Genomic DNA, 18,574 nt, shown 5'->3' on the forward strand with positions numbered 1-18,574 from the left:
TCATCTAACATTTCTCTCCCCCATCCTTAGGGAGAAAAATTGCCATTTTTTTTCCTCCGTATTCAAAGTTTCTAGAATTTTTAGTGTTGGTTTTGGTTTTCTGATCACAATTACTCTGAGAAGGAGCATTTCAGGATCGAGCAAGAGTAGAAAGAGTTTGCCAGGACCTTTGTTATTCTGCTTGCACTTGAAGGTCCTCATAACAATACTTGGCATTTGAACAGTACATTAGTATTCAGAGAACACATATACTATCTTGCTACAAGCTTTATAACAGCCTGGTAAGGTCATATCTCCATTGCCAGAGGGAATGTTGGGATGTGCATCACCCAACCACATGATATAAAAAGAACATTAAAAGTGCCTTGCTAGTTAGACCAAAAATCCATCTAATCTTGCATTCTCCTTTCACCTGCACCAGCCAGATGTCTCTAGGTATTTACAAACAGGAAATGCCCACTTTGCCTATCTTCGACAAATGGTACTGAACTTGGAGTTTCCAATTGGCTGTTGCAGATTATACCCTAGATCTATTCTCTGTGCCCGCTCTGTCCCCTTGATATTGCTGGAGTGAGCAACTGAGCATGCCTGGACATTGGGGGGCACTAGCTATTATCTCCTTGAATGGATGCCTGGGAGCTGCCTCTGACCCCTCCCCTCTCCCTCCCTCTCTCTTTCTTTCTCTCTCTCTCTCTCTGCCCTCTCACTTCTTCATATGGTCTTCCAAGGAGACACATGACTCTGCAGGTCTCTCCTGTAGATACAATGCCCTCATACTCCCATACACATGATGCTGGATTAGCTTGCCATTTGTGATAGGGAAAGTACTTTTTAGATTAGGTTTTTTCCTCTTCTTTTGACTGCAACCTGAATGTGAACTGCATCTACTTGAAAAAATGTAAGTTTATCTTTTTTCAATATACTTCTTGGGAGATTTATTTACAGCAATCAGTATCACGTTTCCGTTACTGGGCAAAACTCTGCTATATTAGCCAAATATCCCAACAGATATAATTTTAACTTTACAAAGAATGCATTTGGTAATTTGCTTCTGGATGCACATTGGAATGTGAAAATATGTCTACATCTGATTTTTGTGTACATTTCCCAATTCAACAGTTTGCACATAGATCTTCCTTTATTGGATTAGGGCACACTTTTGTTTGTTTGTTTTAATCCACATTAAGCTGTTTGAACTGCAGGCATTTTCTTGGGGAAGGCGTTAATGGGGTTTTGCTGTATTCTGTGTGTTTTTAATTTAAAATTGAATTACAAGATAGGATATAAGTGTTTTAATAAATAAATGTTTCATTCAAAATTATTACTATTCATAATGTGCTCTTAAGGAAGTGAGGACCCCCCTCCCTAACCAGTTTGAGCCATTTCTGTAATTTAGAGGAAGGAGTTTATCATTTGAACGTTGGAAGTTTTTAAAGAGTGCCTATCTACTCAAAAGTGACCCAGTTTATAGACGTTAGACTATAACATATGGATCTTAAACTTCAGCAGTGAAACTGCTTGGAGGGGTCATCTGGGGACTCTACAGAAACAGCTTAGGAAAGGAGCTCCAGCTCAGTGGCTTTGCTATCTAAACCTGTCCAAGAGACCGTGCCAGTCTAATTCCCCTCAAGCAGCCCCTCCCAAAAAGACGACATGCAAATAGAGGCACTCTGAGCCCCACTGGCAGGACGAAGCGTCTTTAGAGAATTAAAGGACTTCCTTGGGCTCTGAATAGTAAGTGTTTGGAGCGCAGAAAGAAGAAGTGTCTCACCTTTAGCCATAGAGACATATATTTAGCTCTGAGGGCAGACTGTGGAATAGCAGGCCTAGAAAGATTGTTTATAAACACCCACTCCTGTGGCTCAGTTTTACAGCAGAACAACAGGGCGAACGTAGAGAGCCAGGCTATGCGTGTGCAAGAAAGAGGGTGGGCATCACACTGAGTTGACCTCACCATGGAGCCCTGGCTGGTGATGCTGCTCTTTTTACAGGCAGGTGAGTACCAATCAGATTTCAAATGATATTGCTGCTGACCTCATTAAACACCTACACTTCTGTGCTTTGTCCTCTCTTCCTCACTTTATGAACAGGTTTCATTTTTGAACCTGACACTATTGTACCCTGGCAAGGCAAGCCATATTTGAACAGGTGAGTATGCTGAAAACCCCCCCCCCAATATTTGACATCCTAGAACAATCCTGGGTGTCACTGGCCGACTTTCATAACGACTGCGCTGTGCAAGCACGTAAACATTGGAAGCAAGACGTCTTCCATTATGCTTGTATGTTTTAAAACGTCCTAAGTGATGTGAAGTCTCCTCAAGTGAAGTGTTATTATTTCAGTTAAGTAGGGCTTGTTCCAGGACATTACAGTGAAGTTCAGGCTGCTATAAGAGACTTAACAGCTGCTTCAAGGGAATTAGACCAGGAGAATGGATTGGCCTTAAATACTCTAGCATATTGTATAGAAAGTTTCTTTATATGAAGTCTGATCACTGGTCTGTCTAGCTCAGAATGTTCGATTCTCTTAGCAGGAAAAAGAACTCTCCAGGGTCTCAGTCACAGAAGGGTCTTTCCCACCACTTTCTTCTGAAACCCTTTAACTAGCTGAAGACTGAACCAGTGCCGTTGTGTATGCAAAGTGCATACTCCACTTCTAATCCATGCCCCCTCTCTCATATTTGAATGACCTTTTCTTAAAGAATAATTGACTGGTTTTCTTCTTTCTGGAAATATTATTTTGCCTCCCCCCATCTTTTAAAGTAAGATATTTTTACATACCGCAGAGGCAGTGGTAGGAGGGGGGGGGGGAGAAACGGCAGAGAAAGACGACAGCTCTTTTTATAATGCCACAGTAGCTGCCCAAGACCATGTGTGCATGGCAGAGCTGCATCCCGAGAAACAGTTGCTGAAAGATATTTTAACTGGTTGGAGACTCCTATATTCTGCCAATGTAAACTCCACAATGCCAGGAAAGCTGTGGTCACCAAATCCTGTGTAACTCACCTGAAATGCCATAATATTTTTGGAAGTGCTTATTTAGCAACCTACATAGCTAAAGACGAAGGCCTGCATTAAAAACAAACACATATCCTCTACAATTTTCAGGTTTTCTTAGCAGAATCGTCTTCAGCCATGCAACATATAAGGAATATGTTAATCAGATGAGTGACAGTGTGGTGCAGGGTGGCTGACGAGGATCTGGGAGGCCTGGATGCAAATCCCCCCCCCCCACCCCCCCCCCCCCGGCTGTGAAGCTCACTGGGTATCATCTCTGAGCTAATAATATTCTCTCAGTCTAACCGACTAAGCGGCATAATTGTGTGGTTAAAATGAGAAACAAGAGAACCATGTTGGGTGCTTTGAGCTCCTTGTAGGAAGGCCAGGATAAATTTATACTAAATGGGTATCTTACTCTGTGAACAAATTCAGTCAATAATTAGCAAACATAGCTTTTATTTATTTATTTATTGTTACACTTATATCCTGCCCTCCCCATGAGCGGGCTCAGGGCGGCTTACAAATAAGGGCAACATGTGCCACATAAAATATTAAAAACAGAATAAAATCAGGCATAGTTAACAATGATAAAGTGCTCAGAGAGGTTACCAATTTGGAAGCCGGAGGAGGGTAGGCTATCAGGGTGCAAACCTGAGGGCACTTTCCTGGAAGTAAGCCCTACTGAACATTATGGGACACTTGCCAGTAGATCTGTTTAGTATTGCTCTTTTAGTCTGTTGCCCCAAAATTAAAATAGAGTCTTGTGACAGCTTAAAGATGAACTGATTTATCATGCCATAAACATTTGTGGGTTAGAGTTTATTTATTTATTTACATTTATACCCCACTTTCCTCCCCAAAGGGGACCCAAAGGGACTTACAACACCATACTCCACATCTTCATTTTATCCTCACAACAATCCTGTGAGGTAGGTTAGGCTAAAAGAGAGTGCCTGACCCAAGGTCACCCGGTGAGAGTCTATGGCAGAGTGGGGATTCGAACCCCAGGTTTCCATTGTCCGTGGAATGATTGCAGAAATAAGTCTGAAAACACGAGAGCAATATATCCTATCATAGCAATACATCCTGTAGTTAGTAAAAAAATACAAACCAAAACAAGTGCAAGTTCAAGGCTCTCATTAATATTAAGTCAAAAATCTTAATCAAAATCTGAGGCAATTAGTCATGCCCCCGTCCCTCAAAACGCACACACACATTTTAGGTGAGCAGTTCCAGGGGACATGTGTCATAACAGAAAGTTATCTACCAACCGTAGGTTACTTATTTGGCTACTTATACCTTGCTTTTCTCCCCAGAGGGGTCCAATGTGGCTTACAAGACCATTCCTCCTCTCCAATGTATTCGCACAACAGCCATCCTGCTAGGCTGAGAGAGGACTGACTGGCCCAAGTGAGCCTCCATGGCAGGACGGGGATTCAAACTGGGGTCTCCCAGATCCTCGTCTAGCAGTCTAGAGCACTACGCCCACCATGCTGGCTTTTTACTTCATCTGGTGCATGAAGTGCATCCTCAGTACTTGCGCATAGTTTACATCCCCCCTCCTCCCCTATGCCTTTATATAATAAGGGCCAAATGCAATTAAATGCCTGTAACATTTTTATGCAAGGCTAAGATGTATAGAAGATAAACTTATGGTGACCATTTATACCAACAGTAATAGTGCTAATGCATTCTTATGAGACTTGCCAAGCCAGTATAACATCTGTAACGTAAAGGAGCCCATAATTGTGATTGAGTCCTAATTGGGTAGACTGTCAAGCATTGTAATGGATTCACATCCAGTATTTACTTTCACATATCTTTATGCCACAGTAAATCAGTTCATATTTCATGTGCCAGAAGACTCCTTTCTGTTTACTGTGTTGAAAGAGCATTCCAGCTGAAATGCAATCACTTTTATTAATTTATTTACTTCATTCATTGTTCACCTTTCTCACTGAGACTCAAGAAGGATTGCAAAATACAGCAAACAATTCAGTAAGAAAGCGTAAGACATCTAGTGAACAATGCAAACAGGACTAGGAAGAGACAAGTAGAAAAACAAAACAATCAGGAAACTGTCTAAGGCATGACTTACCACAACCGATGCAGAGAGTGAGTTGGTAGAGTAAAAGCAAGATTTATACAATAAACGTGCAATAGACTGCAATCCTAGTCCCTTGTAAAAGCACCATCCTGGACTGTTTCATTATATTACAGTTCTAATCCTTTTATAAAAACGCAATCCAGAGCATTTCTGTTGATGGTACATTTGCGCCAAGCGCAAAGGTGGATTCCTACATACCAGGTATAATCCCCAAATATGAAGAGAGATTGTGGAATTTAAAAACAAAATTCTCCCTCCTCCCAATCTCTGAGTGACAGAAGTTGTGGCCGGCAGGAGTTCAGGGCTGGCACAGGAACCCCTGTTAGAAGGAATCCTTTCTTTGTGAAAGAATAAGTGAGGAAATGTGATTCATACTTTTTCCTCTGAACTTTTCTAGACTGAGAGCTATAGTTTGCAATGTTTAGTCATAGTGAACATACTTAGATTCTCTGTGTTGTTAATGAAATGCTTAACCTTTGCCCACCTTGAATATTCATGTGATTTTTTTCAGGACAGACTGCTAGAGAAAGGCTTTCCTTTATACTCTTTAAAGAAATAAAAAAAGAAAGGACTCATCTGTTCATATGACATTTGAACCTCCCCTCACCCCAATTCCTTTTGAGCAATTTATTAACTATACCTGAGTCATGCTTTAATTGCATCGAGGTCTTCAGAAGCTGTTTGGCTCTGTAATATTAACATACCTGACAGTTATGATCCAGATACAGATGCCATTGTTTGTTTCTGCCTTTCCTAACAACAGAGCTATTGTGTGTCTTTGGTTCTAAAAATTAGGGTTGAATACTGTGTTGTAGACAGAAGCGGCTACATTTTCAGGAATGCATATTTGATCTGTACAGAATGTTCCGAAGAGCAGTAGTAGGTAGAACCATCCTGTCTTTGGTTTGAGGGTTGTGTTTGTTTTTGAAGCAATGCTGTTGGTAAAGGCAGTGTTTGCAAATTTTCCAAAACTCTTCCTGTTTACAGTGAACAGTTACTACTATTTTTGAAATCCATATAAATCTTGGATGCCTTAACTATGAGCATTTGTGCTGTTTAAATCTTTAAGGCCTATGAGCTGGATTGATAGAGGTGATTTGACTGAAGATTTTCTGTTTAATTAACACTTAAATTGTTAATACAAAACGAAAGGAAAAAGAGGAACTTTGGATTCCAAAAACGGCTATAGAACTTATAGTTTTACTGAAAATGTTTTTAACGGTTGCTTTATCTGTGTGCAACCACATGCAATGTCCACATTCATTTAAGCACTGTGCATTGCTTTTGCAGGCAGGGAAACAAGGCTCACTGCCCATGAACAATGACTTAATTGGATGAGTTGGATTTGTTTCTTATACCCAGATCCTCCTCATGTTATATAGTTCTGCTGTAGTAATTTGAAATATGCAGGTCTGAGCTTAGTTATTTGCTGCATCCTCTAAACAGTTTCTCCACCAGAACATCAGTCTTTTTATCCTGAGCCTGCTTTGGCAGGGAGGGCGGGGTATAAATTGAATGAATTGAATAAATACATAAATATCCTATTCATCGGCAAGTGTCCTGAAATAATTTTATCTATCCCATACTGCTTCTTAACTCATTTGTTCTAAGCAGATGTACCCTAGAAAAAGCTAGATTCCATTTGAATGGCTGTGAAAATCTATCACAGATGCATACAATTTTGCAACTAAAAGAGGGATAGGTCTGCTATTATCTTCTAATAAAAGAGAAGAAATAAAAGAGAGAAAAGAAGGAATTAGTGAAATCTGGGCTTGGATACCACAGACTTCCCCACCTCCCCTTCCTGCTGCAGTCCCAAATAACTCCTGAAATGTTGCTCCTGGGGGGGAAGCCCCCCCCAATAGGTTGGGGGCAGTTGGAGGTTTTGCATCGTGCAGAGGGGGGGAGGAATTGCAGACAATTCCCCTTCTATCTATGCAGATCATTTGCAGGATCCAGTCCATAGGAAATGATACACATGCCTTGGAGCAATTGTTTTGAGAAGCACAAGTACATGTATACAGGGGTCATTTCCTGCAGGAGCGCACAGGAGCGGAGCTCCGGCAGTAAGGAGCCCAGGGGGGCGGGCACATGCAACAAGCCCCAGCCCCTGCTCCCAGCAGCCCTCAGTCAGAGCAAGTAGCAGCCAGGTAAGTTGCAGAGCTTCCCCTGGCCCCCCGGTCCAAAACAGTCCAGTGGCACCTTTAAGACCAAGTTTTATTCAGGTACAAGCTCTCCCTCCTCTAGAAGGAATTAGTGAAATCTGGGCTTGGATACCACAGACTTCCCCACCTCCCCTTCCTGCTGCAGTCCCAAATAACTCCTGAAATGTTGCTCCTGGGGGGAAGCCCCCCCCAATAGGTTGGGGGCAGTTGGTGGTTTTGCATCGTGCAGAGGGGGGGAGGAATTGCAGACAATTCCCCTTCTATCTATGCAGATCATTTGCAGGATCCAGTCCATAGGAAATGATACACATGCCTTGGAGCAATTGCTTTGAGAAGCACAAGTACATGTATACAGGGGTCATTTCCTGCAGGAGCGCACAGGAGCGGAGCTCCGGCAGTAAGGAGCCCAGGGGGGCGGGCACATGCAACAAGCCCCAGCCCCTGCTCCCAGCAGCCCTCAGTCAGAGCAAGTAGCAGCCAGGTAAGTTGCAGAGCTTCCCCTGGCCCCCCGGTCCAAAACAGTCCAGTGGCACCTTTAAGACCAAGTTTTATTCAGGTACAAGCTCTCCCTCCTCTGCGAGGACAGATCTGCATGTTCCCCCCCCCCAATAGCTAGCAATTCAAAACAGTCCAGTGCAGCCTGAGCGGTGGGTGTTGCCTTCTGACACACTTACAGTGATGTCAGGGGGTGCGGCATATGCAAATGAGTTATGCTAATGAGTTGCTGCACCTCTTTTTCTATGAAATGACCCCTGCATGTATATACACTTGAAGGAACCATATTGGGGGCACTGTTATCACCCCTGCATATTACAGTCACCAGTGATCATCACCCAAAAACTGTTAGTGGGGAAGAATGATGGTGTCTTCATTAAGGTGCCTTCCATACACAGGCTTCTTTGCCTGCAGGTTTCCTAGAACATGTTCTTAGGAAATGTAAACCACTTTCATGGAGGTTCTTATGTACCATGCTTCTGTTTCATTAAAAATGTGTGGATTGTGGTAGATGTATATTTAAATCTCATTTTAACAAAAATGCTGCCTACTTCTCCTTACTCCTGCCGCCCCAGATTTCTTACCTGACTACACCTTGCTGGTTTAGGCATTCATCAGAAGGGCAGAAATGGAACCCTTCCTTCCTCAGCCACTGTCTGCAGCATTCCTACTCAGGGTTAAACATTAAGAGAAAGGTTCCCCAGACACTCCTTATTGTCTAATACTAGTATACAGGGCTTTTTTTGTAGAAAAAGCCCAGCAGGAACTCATTAGCATAATAGGCCACACCCAACAGCAGAAACTCATTAGCATATTGGGTCAGACCTCTGACAGCACAGCTCATTCGCATATTAGGCCACACACCCCATGCCTTCTCTTGGCTTGCCCGGGCAAGCCGGCCCTTGGACAGGCCGGAGAAGGCACGGGGAGGCATTTAAATGCCTCCCCAATCCTTCCAGGGGCCCTCCTGGCCCGCCCACCTCAGAGTCCCCGGGGGGTCACTCTCTAGGCCTTCCCTCTGTGGCCACGCATGCAAAGGTTTTGGCTGTAGTGGGCGTGGCCAACTCTGAAGCCAGCCGGGACTCCGTTCCTGTGCGTTCCTGCTCAAAAATAGCCCTGCTAGTATATCTCTTCCTCGGTCCCAGCACTGATGACCCTGTAGAGAGGGGCAGTCCCAAGCCCACTGTATGAGAGACTGGGATATATAAGAATAATTCTTTTGGCAGACATCCAAGCTCTAAACTGTTTTTTCACCCAAGAGTGTTCAAGCAGTTAGCCACAGTGTGAATGTTAACCCTGGCTTGGCCAGAATGATTGTTTGCAGTACAAACACTTCTCCACATTCTCTCCCATCTAAACAATATGTCCAGTTAACAAATATAGCAGGCAGGCCTTAAGTAAGATTTACTGAGGCCTTAATCTATGTCAAGTTTTATGACTCTCCACAACATTAACAACAACAAAAAAGGTAGATTAGTAATTTTTTAGTCCTTTTTTTTGGTATTTAGAGGACCCTCATAATCTGAGAACCTCAGCTGTAGTTTATTTAGTTTGTGCATGTGCTTGTGCAGTCTTCTGACAGCAGGAGAGGAGCAGGTACAATAGCGCTCTCAGAGGTTAAATCTGCATTTGCATTTTTAAATCGGTTTTGTGCTGCTGTGACGCCGTCTTTCTCTATGCTTGTTTGAACATTGTTTGGAGAAGATTCTTTTAAAGCAGTGGGGAGGTGCAATGACAGTGGAGCCGTCACGAGAAGGTGATAAACATATGTGGGCGTGCAAAAGTATGCTGGCACTGTTGAGGTGTGAAAACATGTAGACAGCTTTTTTGAAGACGGAGTCAGAAGGCTGGGACACCGGTGGGAAAGACAAATGCAGATTCGACCAGGAGAGTCTGAGCTTTTGCTGGGTCTTAATGTTTAACTGCAGCTGGCTGGGTAACAAGCCACACCTTGGCAAACCACACTCCATCTTCTTGCTTATTTGCTGGTGCAGATGTCCCCAACATGGTACCTGCCGACACCTTTCCTGGTGCCCACCAACTGTCCTTAGAAAGTGGGTAGGGCCAGCTGGGGTTTTTGCCCAGCAAGGCCACTGGACATCTGATTGTGCAGATTAAAATGCATCCTATTAAACAGCGTTTCTCCCTGCCCTCTGCCATTTTGCAGTTGGCTCTGCTTCCTGTGGTTTGCACCCACCACCAGAATTCAAAAGGTGCCTACAGGCTCAAAAAGATCGGGTACCCCTATGCTAGTTTTATTTTGGAAAAACCAAAAAAAACAACACCACTTGGCAAAAACAACTTACAAGCAAATAAGCAAGTATATAATGATCAAATAAGCATACAGCAAGTGTAATGTAAATCAAATAAGCAAGTATGATATAATGAAATGTAAATCAAATAAGCATAACAACAAGTATGATATAAATCAATAGGCCAAGGTGCAAAGATAATAGAAACAGTCAGAGTCTTCTCTAGCATAGAGGCAATATCAAAGTCCAAATTGGAATAATCAAATTTTCTGAGCCATCAAAAGCTTCTGAGCCATCAAAAGCCGACGCGTAATCCGGATGCCTGAAGCCGCGTTTCGAATTGTTCTTATTCAAGTATGGCTGTAATGGGACTGAATACAAATTCAAAGCATATACAAATAAGAATGCATGCAAAATATAATTATACAACAAGTGAGAATGCATACAGAATATAAATATTTGAAAAATTAGGAGCTGCAAAGAAAACTCACCCCAGTCTCAAAAGCTGGCATATGCTAAGCCAGAATGATCAGTCAAGGAGGATTAAGGGTCCTTAACCTGCCATGTGCTGCACCTTAATTTATACCTAATTTCAGGCTGCATCGGCACAGGCAAAGTTTCTTAAAAGGTCATAGTGCCATGCATACTGCTCAAAAATCCAGAAGCAGCAAGTGCACTAAACTGCCATCACCTAGAACAAAATATTTAAGTTTCATTTAGGCGACTATCATTGATTGATATAAGGTGTAAAATCCATACTCTGATTCATGCCATGAGGATGATATGTCTTTAAATTGTAAATGAATCTAGTTTCCTTTTGCAAAAGGATTTGTTCAATATTTAGTTGTTGGAAGGGCTTTTTTTGTTGGCAGTATAAAATTATGAACTTCATTTCATTCGCACTATGACCTGCCTGCATGTAATGTCCAACCATTGGTGAATTTTCAACATTATTATTCACTCTGGACCGGTGTTCCAACACCCGAGTCCTAATTGCCCTAGTTGTCATGCCAATATACTTGAACCCACAGGGACAGAGAGAAAGATAAATTAAATTCTTAGTTGAACAGGTTGCTGTAAAATTAAAATTGTATACACTCCCTGTATCTTTATCAGTGTAACTGCTGCCTTCTATCATATGCTGACAAGCCTTGCAATGCCTACACTTAAGGAACCCTTTTGAATTGGTAGCAGGTGTACTGTCCTTAAAGGAATCAGATTTAACTAAAGTGTTTCTAAGTTGTTCAACTAAGAATTTAATTTATCTTTCTCTCTGTCCCTGTGGGTTCAAGTATATTGGCATGACAACTAGGGCAATTAGGACTCGGGTGTTGGAACACCGGTCCAGAGTGAATAATAATGTTGAAAATTCACCAATGGTTGGACATTACATGCAGGCAGGTCATAGTGCGAATGAAATGAAGTTCATAATTTTATACTGCCAACAAAAAAAGCCCTTCCAACAACTAAATATTGAACAAATCCTTTTGCAAAAGGAAACTAGATTCATTTACAATTTAAAGACATATCATCCTCATGGCATGAATCAGAGTATGGATTTTACACCTTATATCAATCAATGATAGTCGCCTAAATGAAACTTAAATATTTTGTTCTAGGTGATGGCAGTTTAGTGCACTTGCTGCTTCTGGATTTTTGAGCAGTATGCATGGCACTATGACCTTTTAAGAAACTTTGCCTGTGCCGATGCAGCCTGAAATTAGGTATAAATTAAGGTGCAGCACATGGCAGGTTAAGGACCCTTAATCCTCCTTGACTGATCATTCTGGCTTAGCATATGCCAGCTTTTGAGACTGGGGTGAGTTTTCTTTGCAGCTCCTAATTTTTCAAATATTTATATTCTGTATGCATTCTCACTTGTTGTATAATTATATTTTGCATGCATTCTTATTTGTATATGCTTTGAATTTGTATTCAGTCCCATTACAGCCATACTTGAATAAGAACAATTCGAAACGCGGCTTCAGGCATCCGGATTACGCGTCGGCTTTTGATGGCTCAGAAGCTTTTGATGGCTCAGAAAATTTGATTATTCCAATTTGGACTTTGATATTGCCTCTATGCTAGAGAAGACTCTGACTGTTTCTATTATCTTTGCACCTTGGCCTATTGATTTATATCATACTTGTTGTTATGCTTATTTGATTTACATTTCATTATATCATACTTGCTTATTTGATTTACATTACACTTGCTGTATGCTTATTTGATCATTATATACTTGCTTATTTGCTTGTAAGTTGTTTTTGCCAAGTGGTGTTGTTTTTTTTGGTTTTTACATTGTACACTGGCTTCCCCCCCCCCTTTTTTGGCCAGTTTTATTTTGGAAGCATTTGAAATTGTGGAGAAAAATTAAATGCTGCAGACATAGATGCTTTAAGCAGACCGTGTAATGTTATGAGTAGAACTGGATTTCTGAAAGGCCACACATTCAGAATTGGAAGTGGAAAAATGTAGAGATGAACTCAGATGGTTTAAATCAAACGCAATAAAAACTATATTCCCTTGCCTTTGCAGTTTGGAATGGCGTTCTTGGGAAAACCCATTCTTTGCACAAAAGAGGACTCCTTGAGTTAGCTGGAACCATAAAATGTGGCACAGGACGAATTCCTTTGGCATATCTGGGTTACGGATGCTACTGTGGCCCGGGAGGACATGGCTGGCCTAAAGATAAAACAGACTGGTAAGAACATCAGCAAATTCCCCAAGCGTCATGCTTGTCTTTCCAGAAACAGAATTCCCTTTAAATGATGGCAGTTTTATGTAAAGAACAAGAGTGACCTCATTAGTAGTAGCCCAACCCAGCAGCAAATGCACTTAGTGGTGAGTAGCAAAAGGGGCAGGTGATGTCATAAGATTAGAACACAACCTGGCCTTTATTATGCTGGATGAAATTACCATGTTGCTAAATTGAGAATGAAGCAGGAAACAAAGCATGCCGCTGTGTCCTCATTTAACTAACTTTAAAATCACTGGAGCTTTGCTAGGGATAAATGTGATTTAACTCTCATTTCACTGACTGACACATCAGAGTCCGTCTTACTGGTGCTCTTAGCACTGTTTATTTGAGTTCTGTTTGCATGGAAGTTTATTGTAACCTGTCTGATCCTTTAGTGCAAACCTAGAAGTATGGAGAAGGACATGTAGTTTCTTGTGCTGGCAATACATCTTTTGTGCTGTGTGTGGCTTGCAAGTCTTTCTTGTTGCTGATTGTGCTTAAGACCTAAAAGAAAACAGACAAAAGCCTTCTTTGGCTGCTTGCGCTGTTGTACTTAGGGTTGCCAACCTCCAGGCGGTGGCTGGAGATCTCCCACTATTACAACTGATTTCTGGATGACAGAGATCAGTTCACCTGGAGAAAATGGCTGCTGTGGAAGGTGGGCTCTATGGCATTATACCCCATTGAAGTCCCTCCCCTTCCCTCCTCAGTCTACACCCCCAAAATCTCCAGGTATCTCCCAACTTGAAGCTGGCAACCCTAGTTGTACTGTCATATCTGACATAATCTTGTGTGTATTAGCTGAAGCAGGATGAACAACAGTGGTCCTTTCTGCACTTGGATCTCATCCCTGGTTTTATCAGAGTTCAACTCGTGACACAATACCTTGCCTTTATCCCTGGTTACAACAGCATCCGTTTAAATGTGGGGTAAAACTAGGGTCACCTCAATGTAATGTGGAAACAAAAAAAGATAATTACAGGGGTGAACTCAAGTGTAGTGTAGAATGTAAGTTCGGGGACAGGGTTGAACCAAGATTTAAGGTTTAGTGCGGATGACGAGTAATGTGGCAGATGGCACACCGCTGTACTAGGTGCAGGAGAAGATGTGGTGCCAACATTACAATCACACCTATTTTCTCTGCAGGTGGCACAAGATCCAGGACACATACGCATCTGAGGTTTCTCAAAAATGCCACATTTGCTAATGAATTTGATTCTCATGGATAAAACCCTCAGATATAAGAAATTTGCAAAACTCTGCATAGCCTGCTCTGAGTGACTGGCATGCATGTGAGTAATAACAGCCAATTGGTTTTCCTGCTGGCCTAACCCACATGCTGAAAGTACTGCTGCTCCTGCTTGTTCAGATGTACAAATTAGGTCACATGATTGTCGGACCTGCACAAATTTATTGTCTGTAGTGTTAGGAGCGATGGAGGGCTTGCCCCCAGAATCTATTTAATTAATTTGTTTGCTGTCTTTCAGCCTTCCCAAATCATACTCACATAAGACAGCTCACAATCCCAAACCCATAAAATATACATATTAACAGCATTAAATGTAAAACAATTACCCCAAAAATCTCTGAGAATACTAGCAACAACCACTAACACTGAATCATTCAAAGGTTTCTACTTCTTCCAGAAGGCCTGTCAAGATAGCAACAATCTCACTTCCTGGGGGAGAGTGGGCCCTTGCATGGAGCTTTGTGTAGGTGTTAAATAGCTTTGGGGATAAGATGGAACCTCGAGGAACCCCACATTTCAAAGGGGCAAGATAGAAACTACACCACCACCCAAGCATTCTGCCTTCCGGAAAAGATCAAAACCACGACAGAACCATACTCTCTAAGTCTCTGGGGATTTCCCTGTGGTGAGGCACAGTAACAGGAGGTGGATGATCTGAAAAACTGCTGCAAAGTACTGGGGTTTGGGGGCTGTATTTATATTAAAAATGCTAAAATTGAGACACTGGGGATGCTCCAAGGCTGGGATTGTGTTGGAGTCAAGAAATTTAAATTCTATTGGTCCATTTGGATTTAATGTGGACGTGGGACACATAAAACAAAAAGGGGGGGGGGGTAAGTGACTGGAATCAACTGGTCACTTGATGAACTGTTGTTACCCAAAGAAGCAGTCTCCTAGTGAATTGGGGGAATTAGCTTTAAGGAAATAGAGCAAGAGGGGGTAAATGGACCAGCTAATATTTTGCCAGATCCTCACTGAAAAGATCTTCCAATAATGCGTAATCACTACTCATTACCCTCTAGGATAGTCCTGACAGAAATTATTAGAACTGCCCCTAATGCCAGACCGCCTGGTGGGGGTTGGAGTCCTCCACTCCCTGGCCCCACTTCTCTGCTGCCAACCAGCTGGTCAGTGGGAGGACTTACTGCAAAAAAAGGGAGGAACACCCGGTGTTTTAGCAACATACCTATGTGACTTCAATGTGACCTGGAAAAGACGTAGGTACATTGGGAATGTTGGGGTGACGCTTTGGGTTTGGGGCAAAAACTCAGTGGTAGAAACTAATTCTGCCATAGAGTTTTTGCCACAAAAAAACCAGTGTTGCCCTGATGTGCCTATGTCACGTCCAGGTCACGCTAGAAATCACCTGGGCATGTTGCTGAAACACTGGGTAATACTCCATGCTCCAGGTAAACCCATCCCCTGCCGGCTAGTTGGTCCATTTGGATTTAATGTGGACGTGGGGAAACTTATGTATAGCAAGGTGGCACACAGCAATCCTAGAGCTGTGATCCTGATCTATCAAAAACATTTCTGGGAACACACGTCACCACAAAGATATGGCAGGATAGAAAGTAATAGTAAAGTATTAATTTCTACATTTTTAAACAGCTGTACAATCCTTAAGATTCTGGAGTAACCATAGATGGCAATCCCTGTGAATAATATTCTTGTTGCTGCATTTACTTAATAGATTGTTCCACACATCTGATTACTTGTAACAACATTAAAAGTTCCATGGGCCTTCACAGCATCAATAAAAACTCTTGCTAGAGTACTGGGGAATTTTCTGTTATAGAATGGTAAGACCAGCTATTCTTTTGGATGACCAAGCGCCAGTTAGGTCCCTTAGAAGTGCTTGCAAATATAACAGGTAACACATCAACCTTTGTTGCCTAAAGGTGCTGCCACAGGCATGATTGCTGCTATGGCTTTGCAGAAGAGCAAGGATGTAATCCCAAGACAACTAGGTACCGATGGAGCTGTAGGCGCAACACTGTGGTATGTGGTAAGGAACCAACTTTGATTTCATTGTAGAGTTTAGATGTATATTATTCACATTATCATAGGAGGCATAAATTTACGGGAGTCATTTCAGAGGTGGAGGAGGCAAAGCAATTTCAGAAGGAAGACTCACAGCGAGCATCAAGAGGCTTGCTCTTGCATATACTTCTGTTTTAATGGTGAAAAAGTTATGCCTTTAAAAAGCATTTGGTGTGGTTATTTTATACGTGTATACCAGAATAATTGGTATTCCAGAGAGTAGATTTAATTTTCAGGTTTTCACGTACTCAATTTGAATTGGGAGCATGGTGTGTTATTTATTTATTTATTTATTCTTTGGATTTGTATCCCGCCCTCCCCGAAGGCTCAGGGCGGCTAACAGGGGCATAAATGCCTAATAAAAACAATAAGAACAATATAAAAATACAATACACTATACAACATAATACAATTAATAAAATATCAGTGCTCCACCACTCACTCCAATTCCTAAAATCAAGATGATATGCCTTCCACCCCATACCATTTTCTCTACTTGATATGACCTTTAAAAAAAGGTAAAGGTTTTCCTTGCTTGAAAGCTAGTTGAATCTGACTCTAGGGGGTGGTGTTCATCTCCGTTTCCAAGCCGAAGAGCCAGTGCAGTCCAAAGACTTCTTCGTGGTCATGTGGCCGGCATGACTAAACGCCGAGGTGCATAGAATACTGTTACCTTCCCACCGAAGCAGTACCTATTTATCTACTTGCAATTTCTTGCTTTCAAACTGCTAGGTTGGCAGGACCTTAGGAACCTGCAGTTGGTTTTGCTGGAGAAGCCAAGCAAAGAGTGGTTCTTCAGGGCCATTTTGTTTATATGTTTATTCATTATTTTGATTTATATACTGCTCCTCCCCCACAAAGTAGGGCTCAGAGCCGTTCACAACAATATTAAAACAGAGAATATAGTTAAAACAGTGTAAAATACAGAGTATAAAAAGCAAACATTTTGGTGTGGGGGAAAAGGACATGAGGGAAGATGTAGGACCCTTCTGGCCCCACACCATGATCCTAATCTGAATAAGATCCATGTGTACCAGGGAGTTAAATTCTAAGCACATCTGATCAACAGGACACATGGGGCAACATGAAGACTTGCAACATGTGAATTGCCCTTTAAATGGTATTCTTGATTCTCAGATTCCAGGATGACTTTATAATGCAAAGAACAGGAGAAAATGGAATGCAATAAATGAAAGTAACAATGTACATACTGTGTGTGAGGATGCCTTCTTTAATGAATGCATGTATGCAAAATAGAAGTTATGGAACACAAGGAGAATCAACCTCGTCATTTTCTTTAGTATACATCAAGTGACAAGGCAAAAATAATGTTATAAATTTCAAATTAACAAAAAAAAAGTCAAGAGGGTTCTTAAAATTAGTAAATAAGTTCTTTCTCTTTCGACTCTACTTCCAGAAGAATCATGCCCCCAAAAGCAGAGCGATTCCATAACAAACACCAAGAATAAAGCAACATTGCTGAGTGGTTGCTAGCTATTCTGAATGGATCTTCCATTCAACTTTATCTACTGAGAATTTCTCTCTGTCTTTCAGATACTGTGCTGGATAGATGTCAACAAATAGTGTGCCAATGCGACAGAGAAGCATCCGAATGTTTGCGATCTGCTGTTTTTAACCGACGCTATATCTTCTGGCCAAATTTTTTGTGTGGCCAAACTCATCCCATGTGCACTTATAATGTTAATGAGAATGGCAAGATATGTAAAAAGATTTTAAAACATTAACATGGAACTTTTTCCGGTGTCTCTGGACTTTGGACTCTCTAACGTATATGCTTTCAGACAGCAGCTGAAGATACAATCTTTTGAATGGTTTGAATGTCATCTCAGATCCTGAAATTACATGTAATGTATATTATGGAAGTGGTTTCAAAATGCCATGTTAACATCTTTTAAGAAATGGCCTCTGTTTCCAGTTTACATAATTATTGTGCACTTGTTTGATGACTTTTATTCATGTCCATATATAACTTGTGGCAAGACACGCGCACAGAAAATGATTCAATGTATTTTTGCAGGATGCCAAAGTGCAATCTGCTCTCATAAAACGTAGTTTTCTATCTGTGCTCAAAAATAAGAGAAAGAACAAACAGAGTTATGCTCTGTAGTCATATAAATTGGCCCTTGGGGCTTTATGTCAAGAGCCCCTACACTAACTTGCTTTGGTGGATATTCTGGCATGTTATGAATTCATTTTCCCAGAAGATGTTTTGACATATGTTCTGCTAGACCACATGACTGACAGTTGCTGGTTCCAGATCACCCTTCCCATTTTTCAGTGAATGCACATGCACACACAAACACAGGCACACACGGGCACACACTCACGTACACATATAAGAAAAGTCCGCAGCCCCTCAATACTTGTTGCAGTACAGAAGCCATAAGGAAGTCCTTATTTATGTGAGATGTTGCTTTGAGGGGCAATATTATCCTTCTTCAGAGTGGCATTTTGTGTTATTTTTGTAGCAAATTGTTATGGCCAATGAGAACATTTTTCATAA

The 18,574-nt window shown here is 41.6% G+C and overlaps 1 protein-coding gene across 1 annotated transcript; it reads left to right on the top strand.

Annotated features, from left to right (window-relative positions):
- The first annotated feature begins 1,933 nt into the window (after positions 1-1,933).
- On the top strand, positions 1,934-18,052 carry LOC107112450 (group 10 secretory phospholipase A2-like). The gene is made up of 4 exons (XM_015413581.1): positions 1,934-1,995; positions 12,557-12,722; positions 15,909-16,015; positions 17,605-18,052. The coding sequence occupies exons 1-4, from the start codon at positions 1,956-1,958 to the stop codon at positions 17,793-17,795; spliced, it is 504 nt and encodes a 167-aa protein (XP_015269067.1). The 5' UTR covers positions 1,934-1,955; the 3' UTR covers positions 17,796-18,052.
- The last annotated feature ends 522 nt before the right edge of the window (positions 18,053-18,574 follow it).

Source organism: Gekko japonicus, unplaced genomic scaffold (genome assembly GCF_001447785.1).
Source record: "Gekko japonicus isolate JY-2015 unplaced genomic scaffold, Gekko_japonicus_V1.1 scaffold273, whole genome shotgun sequence".
Lineage (NCBI taxonomy): Eukaryota > Metazoa > Chordata > Lepidosauria > Squamata > Gekkonidae > Gekko > Gekko japonicus.